Here is an 18,759-nt window from a genome sequence, read left to right as displayed (position 1 = left end):
CCCAATCAGCTGTTTCAAGATTTTAAGGAGCACACATAATAATTATTATTATTATTATTATTATTATTATTATTAATTATTTATTTATTTATACTCCACCACCATCTCCCCAAGGGGACTCAGGGTGGCTTACATGAGGCCAAGCCCAACAACACATCAGTAAAAACAAAACAGCAAGCAAATAAAACAGTACAATTAATATAACTCACATATAAACAATAACACAGAGAATTAAAACCTTATGGCCATCCACTGGAGCAGACCACACAGGGCTAGGAAGGAAGTATGTGTTTTCCATGATTTCAGGGATATGTAGTCATGCAAAGCTGTGTATATTTTGGGTGGAATTAGGTTTTAAGTGCACATTTAAACACGTGCTTTTCAGCCGTTAACCCAATTCTAACTGCACTTTCCCCAAAATGTCATCTAGCCGCACCCCACCCTTTTTTTAAAAAAATCCCGGTTCCTTGTGGGTTTTTAGACATGTGTAGAAGAGCCCTAAGAGACAACATTGCCTTGAGGCAATAGACCTATACAGCTACTGCGTTCACATGCCTTCTTTACTGCCAAATTGTTGTGATCATCCTCTAATTCTATATAACTATCTGGTATACATAAGATAAGTACACATTTGTCAGATTTTTGTAAAAGACTCATTTTGATCTCTAAATCAGCAATTCCATGGAAAAACCTAATAAAAATTCTGGGTTGATAGACTCATCACAGTTTCGGACTTATTCTGTGAAGATGGGGACAGAAAACATTTTCTGGGCAGCAAAGAGCAAACACCAAATTCTATTTTCTGCAGAAATATCCTGGTTTTTGTATGACAAAAATCCAATATGGATCCATGCACATGTGCTTTCAAGTTGCCTATCAAGTTGTGGTGACTCTATATATTTTTTATAGGATTTCCTCAGGCGAAGAATATTCAAGATAGTTTGCCAGATCTTTATTGCTCATAATAGAGAAAGGAACCCCCCCCCCTTAAAAATGTCCTTTATAATATCCAAATAGTTCCAGTTTTTTGCCTCTAGAGGGCAGGACTTCCCACTCAGGCATCAGGTCTGCAGCCTTTTCTAGTGTAATGAGTGATTACAAAATCTAATCTCCAGCTCTAAAATGCTATTCTAGAATTTATCTTTAAATTATATTCTGTGGAATCCTTTTTGACCAAAAAAATGTGTTGATGGACTTCAGTTAATAGACTTCAGTTAAATGCGGCTACCAATGCATTAATTGTTGTCCAAACATTCTTAGTTTCTGGTGTGTTTACAATGTCTATAATTTAGAGAATACTAGCCGTCCCCTGCCACACGCTGCTGTGGCCCATTCTGCTGATCTGGAAAATAAAGTAATGAGAAAGTGTTGGTTTCTAATATTTATAATTTCTTTATTCTTGTGGGTAAACAGTATTTCTTGCTGTTTCTTTGTCAGTGTTGATGTAGAGATTGTCTGGTTTGCCCACCCTGGAACATGCAACATATAATTGTCCTTCTTTAGGGGTCCCTTTCAAATCTATGATACTATATCTGTGTGTGTGTGAATCATATCTATCTATCCATCTATATCTATGGCTGGATGGCTCTTTGTCAGGAGGACTTTGATTACGTTTTCTTGTTCTTGTGAAGGGAGTTGGACTGGATGGTCTTAAGTATTTTCTGTTGGTCATGGGGATTCTGTGTGGGAAGTTTGCCCCAATTCTGTCATTCATGGGGTTCAGAATGCTCTTTGATTGTAGGTGAACTATAAATCCCAGTAACTACAACTCCCAAATGTCAAGGTCTATTTCCCCCAAACTCCATCTGTGTTCATATTTGGGCATATGGAATATTTGTGCCAAGTTTGATCCAGATCCATCATTGTTTGAGTCCACAGTGCTTTCTGGATGTAGGTGAACTACAACTCCCAAACTCAAGGTCAATGCCCACCAAACCCTTCCAGTATTTTCTGTTGGTCATGGGAGTTCTGTGTGCCAAGTTTGGTTCAATTCCATCGTTGATGGAGTTCAGAATGCTCTTTGATTTTGGGTGAACTATAAATCCCAGCAACTACAACTCCCAAATGACAAAATCATAATTTTTTGAGTGATGGTCACTCCTTGTGTCGTGAGAGGTTTTGTTGCCAAATTTGGTGTGATTTCGTTCATTGGTTCTTTTGTTTTTAAGGTACTCATTGTGCACAGAGCATTTATATATATATAGATTTCTTGATTTTTTGTTATCATGCTAAATCTTGGCTGTGTCTTCTAATTTTTGTTAGGTAGGTTTCTCTTTTCCACAATTAACTCATCATTCATCCGGCTATATTTTTAATATTCTGTGGATTTTGTCTCACATAATCTTATCGTTAGGAATTTGTTATTAATAGTTAAGCAATCTATGGTGTGTGTGTATTTTTACCCTTACACTGGGAGTTATTTCAGATACAAATGTTAAAATATACTTCTATTTATCTTGTTAGGCTGATCATAATTTGAATACATGAAGAATCTTAAGATTCTAATAAAATACACAGATGTAAAAATGTCTTAGATGTATATTTCCCACTCAAACTTACCAAACAATTTCAGGGTTTTTTTATGAATCATTTTTATTGAAGAAGATCAAACAAGACAATCAGACAAGTATACAAATACACAAATATACAATGACAGCCCCAGTTAACATTCCCTCTACATGTAGAATTGTATATACATGTGTATATGTGATTTTGCATACATTATTCTTTACTGTCTCTATACATCATCATCATCATCATCATCATCACTTTATTTCTTAATTAGTCGCTCTCCACCAAGGTGCTCCGAGCGACTTACAATTTAAAACAGTTTATACACAATATAAAACATTCAATATAAAAACATTCAATATAAAAACATTCAACATAAAACATTCAACATAAAAACATTCAGCAGTGACTATGGCAAAATTTGATCCGGTTACGTAAATGCACAACCAAACAGCCAAGTCTTGAGTGCCTTTGCAAAAGGTCGCAACTCCGACATTGCTCTAATATATGGAGGCAATGAGTTCCACAGAATTGGAGCATTGATCGAAAAAGCTCTACGCCTTGTAGCTTCCAAATGTGCCTCCCTAGGACCCGGTATGTAGAGGAGATTTTCCTGGGTGGATCAAGGTGACCACTGATGGGGAAAAGGAATGAGGCGGTCCCTAAGATATAAAGGTCCTTGGCCATTTTGATCTCTAAATGTCAGGATCAGTATCTTGTAAGAGATCCGATGTTCTATTGGATCTATTACATACATACCTACCTAACAAACAAACAAACAAAAACCCAACAAAAACATCCATCCATATCCATACAGTCGAGTACATATACATATATATTCCCCTTGACTTCCAAGCGACAATGTATATTTCTTCATTCATATCCGATCTTAGTTATACAGGTTATCCCGTAACCTGCTGTAGCGTGGCCCTTGGGATTCTTCCTTCCTTCCCATATTTGTCATTATGTTTTTTTAAGAAGTTGATAAATTTGTTCCAGTCCGTATTATTAGTTGTTACTCTGTTATATCTTAGTTTCTGAGTCAACAAGTCCATATTCATAATGTCCATGGCCTTATTAATCCAAGAGTTAAAAGTTGCTGTATCCTTATTTTTCCATTTTCTAGCTATACTAATCCTTGCTGCTGTCGTTAGGTAGAAGTTACTTATGGAAGGGAAAAGTCGCTGTAGAGAGAAAGTTCAATAATCTTTTCGTAAGAGCATCATTGATAAAAATATGGAATAAATACAAAAGGAAGTGGTACACTAAGACTCCAATGTGGTTTTCCCCGAATGAGGCATATCAGAGAAGGGAAATATCCCGCGATGGATGGCTGACATACAGGCAACTGCTTAATGTAAGCAGTCAAGGAATAAGAATGAAAACATTGGAGGAGATAAATTAATAGATCCTAAATTTTCCTGGTTCCAGCTCTGGCAGGTTAATGAAAATTATAAAGAGGATAGAAAGATAGGATTTGAATTGAAAGAAAGTCCGTGGGACAAAATTATTAAAATGAATAACAAATTGATTAAAAGGCTGTATCAACAACTTTTAACCTGGCAACTGAAGAAGAACAAGTAAAAACAGTCATGATCAAGTGGGCCAAATTAATAGGACACACGATTAACATTATAGAATGGGAGGAGGTCTGGACAAAGAAATTGAAATATGCATACGCGACAGAAATCAAGGAAAACTGGTTTAAAATGTTTTACTTATGGTACCATACCCCAGAAAAATTAGCAAAATATAGCAAAGGTATGATTGACAAAAAATGTTGGAGATGCGAGAAGAAAGTGGGTACGTTCAAACATATTTGGTGGGAGTGCAAAGCCATTAAAAAATTCTGGTATGAGGTGTATAGAAAATTAGGAGAAATCCTTCAGTTAAATTATGAATTTAAACCAGAATACTTCCTGTTAGGAATGACTGATCTTAACTTGAACAAGAATGACGAAAAAATTTTCTTCTACCAAACAATTTCAGTTTTTCTTGCTTTCCTTGAAGTACACAGACCAAGGGAAAATTTGACATTAAACAGCTACCTGTATCTACATGAGAGGACCTTTGAACTGTGCACCAGATCTTTCTGAGGCAACATGCCCATATTCAGAATTGGATCTAAAGCTTGAGCTAAATTAAGTTCAGAGTCAGAGCTAGGACTCCCAATTTACAGTGTAATTTTAATCTAGAATGAACTTTATTCACCTTCGTTCATGTTAATACTCTCAGCAGATACCAGTCCATTTGCTTTAGATTCTTCTGTTTTTCTGAATATTGCATAAGAGGTGCATAACCAGAGATGCATAAGTGTTGTTGCACTGCCTTGACTCTTGTGCAAGTGACTATGCTTTTGTGAGATTGTATATGAATGATGCCTTACAGCCTGCAAATGTAACTTCAGCAAAACAACACTGGTGTAATTTTATACTATGCAAGAATTAAAGGGAATCACAGCAACTATACTTATTTTTGAGGACAAAGAATAAATGGCAGTTTTATTACAGTTATATCCTACTGTGTAGCTGTGATTATCTCTCAGAAGAGAAGTTCAATAAAATGTTATTGTTTTTGTAGCATTCAGGTATCTTACAAGTAACTTACTCTGAAGCTAGGAATTTCATACAGGTTTCCCCCTTTTTTTTCTTCTTTTTTTTTTTTGTCGTGTCAGGAGCAACCTGAGAAACTGCAAGTCGCTTCTGGTGTGAGAGAATTGGCCGTCTGCAAGGACGTTGCCCAGGGGACGCCCGGATGATTTGATGTTTTTATCATCCTTGTGGGAGGCTTCTCTCATGTCCCCGCATGAGGAGCTGGAGCTGATAGAGGGAGCTCATCCGCCTCTCCCCAGATTCGAACCTGCGACCTGTCGGTCTTCAGTCCTGCCGGCACAGGGGTTTTCCCCTACCAGAAAGAGACTATTCCCGGCAGAATCCAAATGTCTCACGTAGCTTTGAAAGACCCAAGATAGATATTGGAAGTACATATTGTATGTAGTGGGTGAGCCTGTTTATATTACACTGGGTAACACAATTTTTGTTCCTGGTTTATAAATATCATTTCCTAATTGGTTCTATCAGAAAAACATGGAAAACTTTATTAAACTGCAAAAAGGACATCCTTCGGCACATTTTGCTAAAGTTTTTCAATTAATATAGAGTCCCAACCAATTCAACATAGTTTGTGGCAGCCACAAAAAATGAAGTTTTTGAAGTTAACTACTTTCAAAATACGAACTGCACAATTAAACAGGAAATAACACTTTCAAACCAGGAACAGAAAAGCTTTCAAATGTTATTACATAGTGTTATCATTCATTTAGGCTTTTTGGTTAAGCTCTTATAAATAAATGGTTCTCTGTGTTCTGGTAACTGACACTATATCCTTAACCATTCACTTTAGATTATACTTTGGATGAAGTCACCAGAAAAGAACTTTGTACAGATACTTACTGTAAAGTTTGTGGGGCTGTGCTGAAGTTTGAATCCCAAAGAGTAGCACATTATGAGGTAAGATTGGGCATAGAACACATCAGTTGTTTTTCATGGTTCCCTGTTCGTTATCAGGGGTAAATTCAGTGTTTGCCACTACAGGGTCACTTTTCTTGGTAAGAAATAATAATACAGATCTTAGACCTGGGAATAGGTATTCAGTCTATGTTAGCTTGAGGCTACTCCTGGATTCAACTCTGAACCTAGGGGCCCAGGTTTCAGCAGTATTCAGAAGTGATTTGCACAGTTGTACTTATCCCTGGGGAAGTCAGATATACCACAGTAATGCATGCCTTGGTTACATCCCATTTGGATTTCTATAATGCAGTCTACATGGGGCTGCCTTTGAAAGTGCTCAGAAACTTCAGTTGGTCCATAGAGTGGCAGCCAGGTTAGGATTAAGATTAAGATTTTGGCTCCATTGGCTGCCAAATCTTTTCTGGGCACAATTCAGAAGGCTGATTTTGTCCTATAAACCCTATTCTGTGTAAAATGCATCTCTGCCCTTTTGATATGTGGCTAGAGTTAAGATTTTTGAAATGGACACACACTAAGCAAACTCTAAAGATTTTTCTTATTAGGTTTTTAATTCAATTACTGTAGCAAGTGGTATCAGAACATTATGAGCATGAAATCCAGATGTAATGCTATTGCAGATTTCGTTATTTATTTCCGATAAATAAGCAAGTTCCATCCTTCTACTTTGTCCATAGACAAATATGCAGCTTTCTTTTTTTAAAAAAAAACCTGGTGGTGCAGTGCGTTAAAGCGCTGAGCTGCTGAGCTTGTTGACCGAAAGGTCACAGGTTCGAATCTGGGGAGTGGCGTGAGCTTCCGCTGTCAGCCCCAGCTTCTGCCAACCTAGCAGTTTGAAAACATGCAAATGTGAGTAGATCAATAGGTACCGCTCCAGCAGGAAGGTAACGGTGCTCCATACAGTCATGCCAGCCACATGATCTTGGAGGTGTCTACGGACAACGCCGGCTCTTTGGCTTAGAAATGGAGATGAGCACCACACCCCATAGTTGGACACGACTGGACTTAATGTCAGGGGACAACCTTTACCTTTTTTAAAAAAAAAACCAACAAGGTATGTCAAAATTAAAGCAAAGATAATAGGTATAACAGAAAAAAATCTAAAAACACAGAAGTTAGTCATAAAACCATCATTTGTCCACCAAATCAAATTTATCAAAAACAGAACCACCATGGCAAAGCAGCAGAAATTTTTTAAAATGGGGCCAAATTGACCTGCTGCAATAAGGAGTTCCACAATTTAAATATAGCTGCATAAAAGAAAAACAAGAGATGAATCTTTCCAGCAGATTTGAGGGAGCAGCAGACTGGGAAAAGATGAAAGGGCCTCTTAGATACCACTTGGACCTGAGCAACCGAAATGTAATCACCAATGTTTTGAATATACTCTGAAAAATTAATGGGCAAGCCATTCTTCAGATACTGCAATGCACTCTATGTGGGACTGCCCTTGAAGACGGCCCGGAAACTACCACTTGTCCAATGTTCGGCAGCCAGATTAATAACTGGGGCTAGTTACAGGGAGCAGTCGACCCCCCTGTTTAAGGAGCTCCACTGGCTACCGTTTATTTTCCGGCCCAATTCAAGGTACTAGTTATCACCTATAAAGCCCTAAACGGTTTGTGACCCGCCTACCTTCATGACGGTATCTCCATGAACCAACCCGGACCCTTCGATCTTCGGGGGAGGCCCTCCTTTTGCCCCTGCCAATCTCACAGGCTCGTCTTGTGGGCACAAGAGAGAGAGCCTTCTCCTCTGTGGCTCCCCGACTCTGGAACTCATTACCTGGAGAGATCAGGAAAGCCCCTACACTAGAAACTTTTAAAAAGAACCTTAAAACCTGGCTCTTCTGCTTCGCCTTTGGCGAGTAGGTGCACAACATGACACTACTACTCCCCTCAACGCTTATGTTACTGGAGTATACGCCCCCCTAATGGGAAGTTTGGTTTCACAACCCTGTGTTTCTTTGTGAGCTCCCTGCAAATAACTTGCTCCTCTTCTTATCTCATTCAAGTTTTTTAACATTTTATCCTGCATATGTGGCCCGCCCATTGTCACTGTGATTGTGTTTATTGTAATGTTATTTTGTTACTGTATTCATATGTTTTTTTAAATGTAGTTTTGATGCTTTTGCTTGTTGCTTATGCTTTGGTTCTATTTTGTTGTAATATGTTGTCCGGGCTTGGCCTCATGTAAGCCGCCTCGAGTCCCCGTTGGGGAGATGGTGGTGGGATATAAATAATGATGATGATGATTAATATTAATATTATTATTATTATTCTGTTGCAAAATACCTACCATGTCCTATCATGGCCTTCAATGCTGTATTCTGTACCAAGTTCCACAATACTATTCAAGGTAGTTGCATGTAGAGTATACATAAGCCAGTCTGGATGTCATGAAAGCATATGCCTAAAGGACATTTTCTAAAAAGATTGCCAACATAATGCTTGATACACAGTGTCCTGCAGTATCTGGTGTCTTAAAATCTCAGGTGCCAAATTACATTTTTATAAATATTTTTGGAGGTAATTTATAGCTCATCATACTCATTTTCCCTCCCAGAATTCATCCTTATATAAAGATGAACCTTCTGTTTTCCAGGGCAAAAAACATGCACAGAAAGTCAGACTTTATTTGCAAATAAATGCTGAACAAAAGGAGCCCAGCAAGCAAGAGACGCACCAGGTGAAGATGCCTTGTCTGTGCCATTGCTAATTCTTTATCTCAGGGCTGGAAAACCTGTGGGCTTCATTTGAAATTCATATAGTCAGTAGTATCATCTAGCCCCCCAGATACTCTAGCCCCACTCTTAACTCTTTGGGTCTCTTCCCACTTCTTCAGTTTCTTTGTTTGTAGACATGGGCCCGGTCCTGTTCAACATCTTTATTAATGACTTAGATGAAGGGTTAGAAGGCATGATTATCAAGTTTGCAGATGACACCAAATTGGGAGGGATAGCCAATTCTCCAAAGGACAGGCGCAGGATTCAAAACAATCTTGACAGATTAAAGAGATGGGCCAAAACTAACAAAATGAAGTTCAACAGGGACAAATGCAAGATATTCCACTTTGGCAGGAAAAACGAAATGCAAAGATACAGAATGGGGGACAATGCCTGGCTTGAGAGCAGTACGTGTGAAAAAGATCTTCGTGGACAACAAGTTAAACATGAGCCAACAATGTGATGTGGTGGCAAAAAAAGCCAATGGGATTTTGGCCTGCATCAATAGGAGCATAGTGTCTAGATCTAGGGAAGTCATGTTACCCCTCTATTCCGCCTTGGTTAGACCACACTTGGAATATTGTGTCCAATTCTGGGCACCACAATTGAAGAGAGATATTGACAAGATGGAATGTGTCCAGAGGAGGGCGACTAAAATGATCAAGGGTCAAGCCCTATGAGGAACAGCTTAAGGAGCTGGGCATGTTTAGCCTGAAGAAGAGAAGGCTGAGAGGAGACATGATGAGGGCCATGTATAAATATGTGAGAGGAAGTCATAGGGAGGAGGGAGCAAGCTTGTTTTCTGCTTCCCTGGAGACTAGGACGCGGAACAATGGCTTCAAACTACAAGAAAGGAGATTCCATCTGAACATGGGGAAGAACAGAGGCCTGACTATGAGAGCCGTTCCGCAATGGAACTCTCTGCCCTGGAGGGTGGTGGAGACTCCTTCTTTGGAAGCTTTAAACAGAGGCTGGATGGCCATCTGTCAGGGGTACTTTGAATGCAATATTCCTGCTTCTTGGCAGGGGGTTGGACTGGATGGCCCATGAGGTCTCTTCCTATTTATTTATTTATTTATGTGCAGCTTTTATATTCCGCCCTTCTCACCCCGCAGGGAACTCAAGGCGGATTACAGTGTATACATATATAGCAAACATTCAATGGCAATTTTTGACATACAAACATATACAGACATACACAGAGGCTATTTAACTTTTTCTGGCTGCCAGGGGAGCTGTCGCTTTCATTGTCCATCTGCGACGCTGATGAAGCACTTCCGCATTCCCCGCATGCTTCCCTGCTGGAATGCTTTGCTGGAGTCTTCTTATGGCCTCATAAATCAGTTAATTTAGCCTCCCCACACTTTAAGGTGGTACCTTATTTTCCTACTTGACAGATGCAACTGTCTTTCGGGTTGCAAAGGTCGACAACAGGCTACACACAATTGGTTGGAAACCCACTCCAACCCAGGCTGGCTTCAAACTCATGACCTTTTTGGTCAGAGTGATCTTAATGCAGCTGACACTCAGCCAGCTGCACCACAATCCCAACTCTATGAGAAATAACATGTGTGTATGTGTTCATGTTACACAATTATAGCAATCTGATTCCACTTCAGCTGTCACAATGTCGTCCTGTAGACCTGCATTTTAGGAGAAATACTTAGAATTCTCTGTCGGCACTAGGGACTCACCAAACTACAAACTGCAGGATTAAATAGAATGGAAGCATGGGAGTGAAGAAGAATCATAGCACTATAAGTGTTTAGTGTGAAAGGACTTTGAGTCATAAGGAAGGGGTGGAATGGCAAAGAGAGCCCTGTATCACAAGCCACATTTATATCTAGCTCAATCCAGCAGCATAGGATACAGCTTCCACTTGACTTTCCCTCTTAGTTGTAACTTTTCATAACAAACCATTAGAAGGCAGAATAATTACCCTTATCTGATGTGGAGTGTACTTTTTGAACCCAACCTGAAGTTTAGTTTTTATCATATATGCTAATTTCTTTTCCTGTACTCTGTTCAGAGAGAGATTGAACCATCCCTTGAGCATTACGTGATTCAGTATCTTTGTCTTTTTATTTCAGATGGAGTCAAATGCTGACAACAATTCCTGCTGCAGACTTTGCAGCATAGTGTTCTCATCTCCAGTGGTTGCCCAGTCACACTACCTGGGAAAGATGCACTCCAAAAAGTTGAAACTGTTATCAGATCAGAGCACTCAGCCAGAACCTGGTGAAAACTTAGCACTGTGTTGTTTGTCAGAATGAGATAGTGAAATGTGTGCCATTTTTATCAGAGACGTGTTGTGGTCTAGGATAAAACTAGGCCAGTGGGGATGTTGGATGCTGAAGGATCTAACTTCAGGAGTTTATTTGATAATACTGGACGGCCACAAATATTGCATTCTTTCTTTATCCAAAACCCACAACAGAATGATACCTTTATTGGCCAGCCAAAATGCAGAAATTTTGTATTTTGCTCCATGTTTTCGGTATTTGAAGATAGCAGATTTTTGACAGCAACAGGGAAAACCTTAACAAAAACAATGGTTTGGGACGTAATTCTTTTATATTTTTTACTAGCTGTACCCGCCACACGTTGCTGTGGCCAACCTTCCCTCCCTCTTTCTCTACTTTCTCCCCTTCCTTCCTTCCTTCCTTCCTTCCTTCCTTCCTTCCTTCCTTTCTTTCTTTCTCTTCTTCCTTCCTTCTCTTCTTCTTCCCTTCCATCCCCCCATCTTTCCTTTCCCTTCCTCTTTCTCCCCTTTCTTACTTCTCTACCTATTCTTGGACTGCAACTCCCAGTAATACTCCTGATCTCTCTCTCTCTCTATCTATCTATCTATCTATCTATCTATCTATCTAGCTATCTAGCTATCTCTCTACCTCTACCTCTATCTCTATCTAATCTATCTATCTGGAGGATTGCTGGGAGTTGTCATCTAGGAATAGGAAATTGGAAACATGCAGGGATTGGGATGCTCTCAAATAAATCCAAGGAGAAGAATACTTGCAGCTAGGAAGCAGTGCATTTGGATTATCCTCGTCTCCTAAAAGGCCTGGTCTAGGGGATGCTGGGAGTTGTAGTCTGGATATGCTATTGTGTGTTTTGTTTGCTAAGGGGAGTCGTTTTTTGCACATGCACTGTATCACCTTTTTGCTTTTTGGCATTGTAAGTCTCTTCTGCTGTGTTTTTCAGTGTTTTATGAGTGATGGTCATTTGTTGGCCTGATAGGTGTACTGTGTTCAAATTTGATGTCAAATTGTCCAGTGGTTTTTTAGTTATGTTAATCCCACAAACAAACATTACATTTTTTATATATAGATATCCAACAAAGGGCATTTGGCAAATTTTCCCTAAACAGTGTCAAAAGGTTTTCCAGATGTAGCAGTACATGGACTGATAGATAAATTCGATATCCTCTACTTAATAAAGGGGTAGTTAACTTTGCACAGGACATGGGCAGCTTGTATCTCAAGGAATTTTTTTGTTGCTAATGAAGTTTAAATGCTGTTCATTACTTGCCTTGATATCTCTCTGATCCATTTTGACTGACCTTGGAAATAAGATTGAAGCCACCAAGACAGCCTTGGTCGCCTTAGTTGATGATCTGCGCCGGGAGCTAGACAGGGGGAGTGTGTCCCTGTTGGTTCTGCTGGACCTCTCAGCAGCCTTTGATACCATTGACCATGGTATCCTTCTGGGACGCCTCGCTGGAATGGGCCTCGGGGTACTGTTTTGCAGTGGCTCCGGTCCTTTCTGGAGGGTTGTACCCAGATGGTGTTACTGTTCAACCCCTCAACCATTGTCTTGTGGGGTTCCTCAGGGTTCTATACTGTCCCCCATGTTGTTTAACATCTACATGAAGCCGCTGGGGGAGATCATCCGGAGTTTCGGGGTGCGGTGTCATCTGTACGCGGATGATGTCCAACTCTGTCACTCCTTCCCACCTGCTACTAAGGAGGCTGTTCAGGTCCTGAACCGGTGTTTGGCAGCTGTGACAATCTGGATGAGGACGAACAAATTGAAACTGAATCGAGACAAGACAGAGGTATTCCTGGTCAGTCGCAAGGCCGAACAGGGCATAGGGTTACAGCCTGTGTTGGATGGGGTTACACTCCCCCTAAAAATGCAGGTTCGCAACTTGGGTGTGATCCTGGACTCATTGCTGAGCCTGGAACCTCAGGTTTCAGCAGTGACCAGGGGAGCATTTGCACAGTTAAAGCTTGTGCGCCAGCTGCGCCCGTACCTTGGGAAGTCTGACTTGGCCACGGTAGTCCATGCTCTGGTTACATCCCGTTTAGACTACTGCAACGTGCTCTACGTGGGGTTGCCTTTGAAGACGGTCCGGAAGCTTCAACTAGTCCAACGAACGGCAGCCAGATTGCTAACAGGAACGGCTCTCAGGGAGCACACAACCCCCTTGTTGCGCCAGCTCCACTGGCTGCCGGTTTGCTACCGGACCTAATTCAAAGTGCTGGCTTTGGCCTATAAAGCCCTAAACGGTTCTGGCCCAACTTACCTGTCCGAATGCATCTCCCTTTACAAACCATCAAGGACCTTGAGATCATCCGGGGAGGCCCTGCTCTCGGTCCTGCCTTTGTCACAAGTACGTCTGGCGGCGACAAGAGACAGGGCCTTCTCAGTGGTGGCCCCTCGGCTATGGAACACCCTCCCTAGAGAGATTAGATCTGCTCCCTCCCTCTTAACATTTCGGAAGCAAGTTAAAACATGGCTATTTGAGCAAGCATTCACAAATGCAGAGTAACGGATATAGGTAACTGATATAGGAAATCTGATGGTTTGATGATGGAACTGGGCAATGCTTGATAATAAGGAGACACTAATGCTGTTGTTTTTATTGCCTTGTGTTTTATGCTGTTTTAATTTGTAGTATGATATTATGTATACTGTTTTGTTGGAAACCGCCTTGAGTCGCCGATTGGCTGAGAAAGGCGATATACAAATACAGTAAGTAAATAAATAAATAAATAATGGGCACATAGCTACCCCTAAATATGTATCCTATCTTAATGTATCCTGAAAATTGCAGGTCTGCTGATTCTGTTTCTTTCTTCCTTCTCTTTCTTTTTTCCTGTTTCAGTGAGAAACCAAGGCTCCTTCTACATTACCTGGTTTGATTACCTGCTTATATGACAGTGTAGACTCACATAATCCAGTTCAAAACAGATAATGTGGATTTTCTGCTTTGATAATCTGGATTATATGGCGGTGTAGAAGGGGCCTGACCTTTTTCATTGCCCTTTGTGCCAGGTCCCTCTGTGATTCCAACCTCACAAGAACCATCTCTTGAAAAGACTTCACAGGATTGTGACACTGAAGATCCGTCTTCATCATGTGCAACTACTTTGGATATGGATGATCCAGAAAAGTTTTGCAAACTCTGCTCAGCCTCCTTTAATAATCCCCTAATGTCCCGGCAGCACTATGTGGGCAAAAAGCACACGCGGAATGAAGCACGTAAGAAGCTGCTAGCGGAGATGGGAACTACGGCTGTCCCTGTGGAAGCTAAGCCTAATGGTAATCAAGCAGCATACTCCTCATATTAATTCAAAATAGACGCTCATAAATCAACTGGCTCTCACTAGTTCACATTGCAGGTGCTTAATTTGCTAGTTTATCTATATTTTTCAAAAAGAAAACCCTCCTATAGGATACCAAGATGTCTAGAAGATGGGTTGGAGTGTAGGGTAATATGGGCCATCTTGAACATTCAAAGATCCCATTCTCTACCCTTTCCATTCATTGTGTTGTGCATTTTCTTTCATTCAGGTATGTTCTCAAGAAAAGTGTAAATTATAATCTTCCACCCGCCAGTACTAGTATAATGTTGCTTCCTTTGAGTGTTACATGTATCATATACATCTGTGCTTTTATTCTCAAAGTGGTTGTCAAAGGGACTACATCAACGTTTCTCAACCTGGGGGTCGGGACCCCCGGAGGGGTCACGAGGAGATGTCAGAGGGGTCACCAAAGGCCATCAGAAAACACAATATTTTCTGTTGATCATGGGTTCTTTGTGGGAAGTTTGGCCTAATTCTCTCGTTGGTGGGGTTCAGAATGCTCTTTGATTGTAGGTGAACTATAAATCCCAGCAACTACAACTCTAATATAATATAATATAATATAATATAATATAATATAATATAATAATGTATATAATGTAATATAAAGGTCTATTTTCCCCCAAACTCCACCAGGGTTCACATTTGGGCATATTGAATATTCAAGCCAAATTTGGTCCAGATCTATCATTGTTTGAGTCCACAGTGCTCCCTGGATGTAGGTGAACAACAACTCCAAAATTCAAGAACATTGCCCACCAAACCCTTGTAGTATTTTCTGTTGGTCATGGGAGTTCTGTGTGCCAAGACCGGTTCAATTCCATCGTTGGTGGAGTTCAGAATGCTCTTTGATTGTAGGTGAACTATAAATCCTAGCAACTACAACTCCCAAATGACAAAATCAACCCCCCACCCAACCTCACAAGTATTCGAATTTGGACATATTGGGTATTTGTACCAAATTTGGTCCAGTGAATGAAAATGCATCCTGCATATCAGATATTTACATTACGATTCATAACAGTAGCAAACATACAGTTATGAAGTAGCGACGAAAATAATTTTCTGGTTGGGGGTCACCACAACATGAGGAACTGTATTAAGGGGTCACGGTTTAGGAAGGTTGAGAAAAACTGGACTACACAAAGTGACTAGACAGTGTTATGACAAGGTGGAGGTTATTTCCATTGCAGCTTCTAACCTGTGAAATTCTGTTCTTTTAGCAGTTGGAGTGGGTAACTACATATGTCCCATCTGCAACATCAGCCTTACATCCATAGAGATGTACCAGTCTCACATGCAAGGAAATAAGCATCAGATTAAGTAAGTATTTTCCTAAGTATCCTTGATTCTAAAGTTGTGGGTGGCCCAATCAGGTTGTAATGAGTGGATTGAATAAAATTATATGATTGGAGTATGGTTGAGTCCTATATAAGGTTGAAGACACTATTCTGAGAAAACTACAGAAGGAGGTGAAGAATTCATGAAGTGCTGAACTGTAATAAAAAGTTGCTGATAGGAACTGGTTGAAAACAACATATTTACAGAGAATGATTCTTGAAGTTAACAGAGTATTTATTTGTCGTGTCAGGGCAACCAGTCAATTATTTTACATTTCTAACAGAACAAAGCAAACAAACAGACAAAATACAAAATTTGTGAGTTTGATAGTGGATTAAATGTCCTTTGACTAGTAGCTGGCCGCTTGGAGTGCTTCTGGTGTTGCCGCAAGAAGGTCCTCTATTGTGCATGTGGCAGGGCTCAGGTTGCATTGCAGCAGGTGGTCAATACATTCGTATGTCGTGGATTCCACTTTGTAGCCCCATTTCTTGAGGTTGGCTCTGCATCTCGTGGTGTCAGAGCACAGTCTGTTCAGCGCCTTCCAAGTTACCCAGTTTTCTGTGTGCCCAGGGGGGAGTCTCTCATTTGGTATCAGCCATTGGTTGAGGTTCTGGGTTTGGGCCCTCACTCAAGGTCAACCTAAGTCTGAAATGACTTGAAAGTACACAACAACAACAACAACAACCCTATCTCATCAGCCAAAAGCAGGCCCACACTTCCCACTGAAATACTAATAAGTTTATCCTTGTTAAAATTGTTCTTTTTAATTATTTTAATTTTAATTATTGTATTATTTTAAAGTGTTTTTGCATTACAAATAAGATATGTGCACTGTGGATAGGAATTCATTCATTTTTTTTCAAATTGTAATCCGGCCCTCCAACAGTTTGGGGGACTGTGATCTGGCCCTCTGTTTAAAAAGTTTGGGGACACCTGATCTAAACTGTCAAACATTGATTTCATTGTTACAGTTTTAGGAATTTGTATTGGGGTTTAAATCACATTGACTCAGACTTATATAACAGTGACTATATGTAGGAATTGACTGTCTTACCCAGGGGTCCTCGTACTTTTTAAACAGAGGGCCAGGTCACGGTCCCTCAAACTGTTGGAGGGCCAGATTATAATTTGAAGGAAAAAAAACCATGAATTAATTTCTATGCACACTGCACATATCTTATTTGTAGTGCAAAAAACACTTAAAAACAATACAATAATTAAAATGAAAAACAATTTTAACAAATATAAACTTATTAGTATTTCAATGGGAAGTGTGGGCCTGATTTTGGCTGATGAGATAGGATTGTTGTTGTTGTGTGCTTTCAAGTCGTTTCAGACTTAGGTTGACCCTGAGCGAGGGCCGGGTAAATGACCTTGGAGGGCCGTATCCAGCCCCCGGGTCTTAGTTTGAGAACCCCTGGTCTTACCTATTGTTGATATGAAACCAAATTGATTAGAGGTAATTTTGTTCTAATCGTAGCCATTGTTATGATTCTTCTCTAATCTTTTACCATTCATTTGATTTACAATTTCTCTTTATTTTTGCAGAGAGAACATGATTGCCAATCTGATGACCAACACAAAGAAAACATATGATTCTTTTCAAGACGAACTGGCAGATTATATTAAAGTACAAAAAGCTAGAGGCCTAGAACCAAAAACTAATTTTAGAAAGCCAAGAGAAGAGTTTCGAAATGAAGGATATGAAGCCATGAATGGTCATAAAAAGACCACTGCTTTTCAGCGAGATCAGTTTTGCCGTGATAGTTATGAACCCGACCAACATTCCATTTTTTTCTCAGACCCTTATTTTGAAGGCCGATTGGTACGTCAATCTCCACCTGGCAGGGAACCATTAAAACTAGAAAATGCACTCGTGCCTCAAGACAGCTCAGAAAAATATTCAGAAAAACAAGTGCCTCACTTGGCCATCTGCAAGGATTACTATCACAATTTGCCACCAGCTGAATTTGGTGATAGTTACAAGCATGTGCCTTCAGATGATATCACTAGCTCTTACGAGAGAAGTCAGAAACTGCCAAAAATGTCTAAAGAGGAGAAAAAACAAATGGGGGAGGGAGAGGGGAATCCTCAGCAACAGAAGAGAAAATACAATGAAGAAGAGACAGACTTGGGAAGTGATGTTGAGAAGAAAAAGAAAAAGAAAGACGGAATAGATTCAGCAAGTGAGGGAAAATCGAAGCTTAGTAAAGAGAAAGGCCATAAAGAAGGTTCTGAAAAGGAGAGCAAAAAACATAAGAAGGAAAAAAAGAAGGCAGAAGCCAATGGACCAACAGAGGAAGACATGCTGTGGAATGAATCTATCCTGGGATTCTAACAGAGCGCCTTCCGATTATTTTTTGTGTTTGTTTGTGATCTAAAACATTGTGCACTTTTATGTTTCATCACTGTTTGTATTTATAATTGGCCCTTTGGCAATAATGAGGTATCGAGTATGAAGATTCTTAACAAAATCCTTGGGAAGGATTTGAACGGAAATTTTGTAACATACCTAATGTGTAATTGACTGCTTCTTGTAGGATGACTTTTTGCACAAGATAGTATTAAAATATTTTTCCAATAGCAAGTGAAATTGTTAATTGCAGTATGTCCAGGTGATACCTGTATTGTCAAAAGCTTTACATATTAAACGTATGGGAGAGCGCTAGGGCTTATTGAAATTCTTGTTTACAGTACTGAACATTTTAAAAAATGAAAGAGCCCATTAAACTTATAAGAACTCATCTCTTGAATTTTTGTTCCACTGGGGCCGATGTACCTGAGGGACCGCCTCACCCCCTACCAACACCAGAGATCCCTCCGTTCTGAGGACCAAGATCTATTGGAAATTCCCAGTGTCAAGACCTTGCGTCTAACAGCAACCAGGCGCAGAGCCTTCACAGCAGTGGCACCATCACTCTGGAATACTATGCCACCTGAAATCCATGCCTTGCGGGACTTACCAGCTTTCCGCAGGGCATGTAAGACATACCTGTTTCGACAGGCTTTTAATGTTTGATACTGCTGTGTTTAAATTGTTTTAAATTGCTTTTAAATTTTGTTA

At 40.1% G+C, this 18,759-nt stretch overlaps 1 protein-coding gene across 3 annotated transcripts in view; it reads left to right on the top strand.

The window, feature by feature from the left end:
- Positions 1–18,439, top strand: part of LOC132778416 (zinc finger matrin-type protein 1) — a 35,242-nt gene extending 16,803 nt beyond the window's left edge. The window contains exons 2-7 of one of the 3 annotated variants that reach the window (XM_060781335.2): positions 5,914–6,020; positions 8,643–8,726; positions 10,854–11,001; positions 14,044–14,310; positions 15,578–15,677; positions 17,244–18,439. In XM_060781335.2, coding sequence (XP_060637318.2) covers positions 5,914–6,020; positions 8,643–8,726; positions 10,854–11,001; positions 14,044–14,310; positions 15,578–15,677; positions 17,244–18,033 — 1,496 coding nt within the window. In that variant the 3' untranslated portion in view covers positions 18,034–18,439. The remainder of the gene's footprint in view (positions 1–5,913; positions 6,021–8,642; positions 8,727–10,853; positions 11,002–14,043; positions 14,311–15,577; positions 15,678–17,243) is intronic. The other 2 variants (XM_060781336.2, XM_067470118.1) reach the window with 2 other exon arrangements.
- Positions 18,440–18,759: the final 320 nt, after the last annotated feature.

Source organism: Anolis sagrei, chromosome 6, assembly GCF_037176765.1.
Source record: "Anolis sagrei isolate rAnoSag1 chromosome 6, rAnoSag1.mat, whole genome shotgun sequence".
NCBI lineage: Eukaryota > Metazoa > Chordata > Lepidosauria > Squamata > Dactyloidae > Anolis > Anolis sagrei.
Note: the sequence above shows the minus strand (reverse complement) of the source record. Positions and strands in the feature narration are given on the sequence as shown.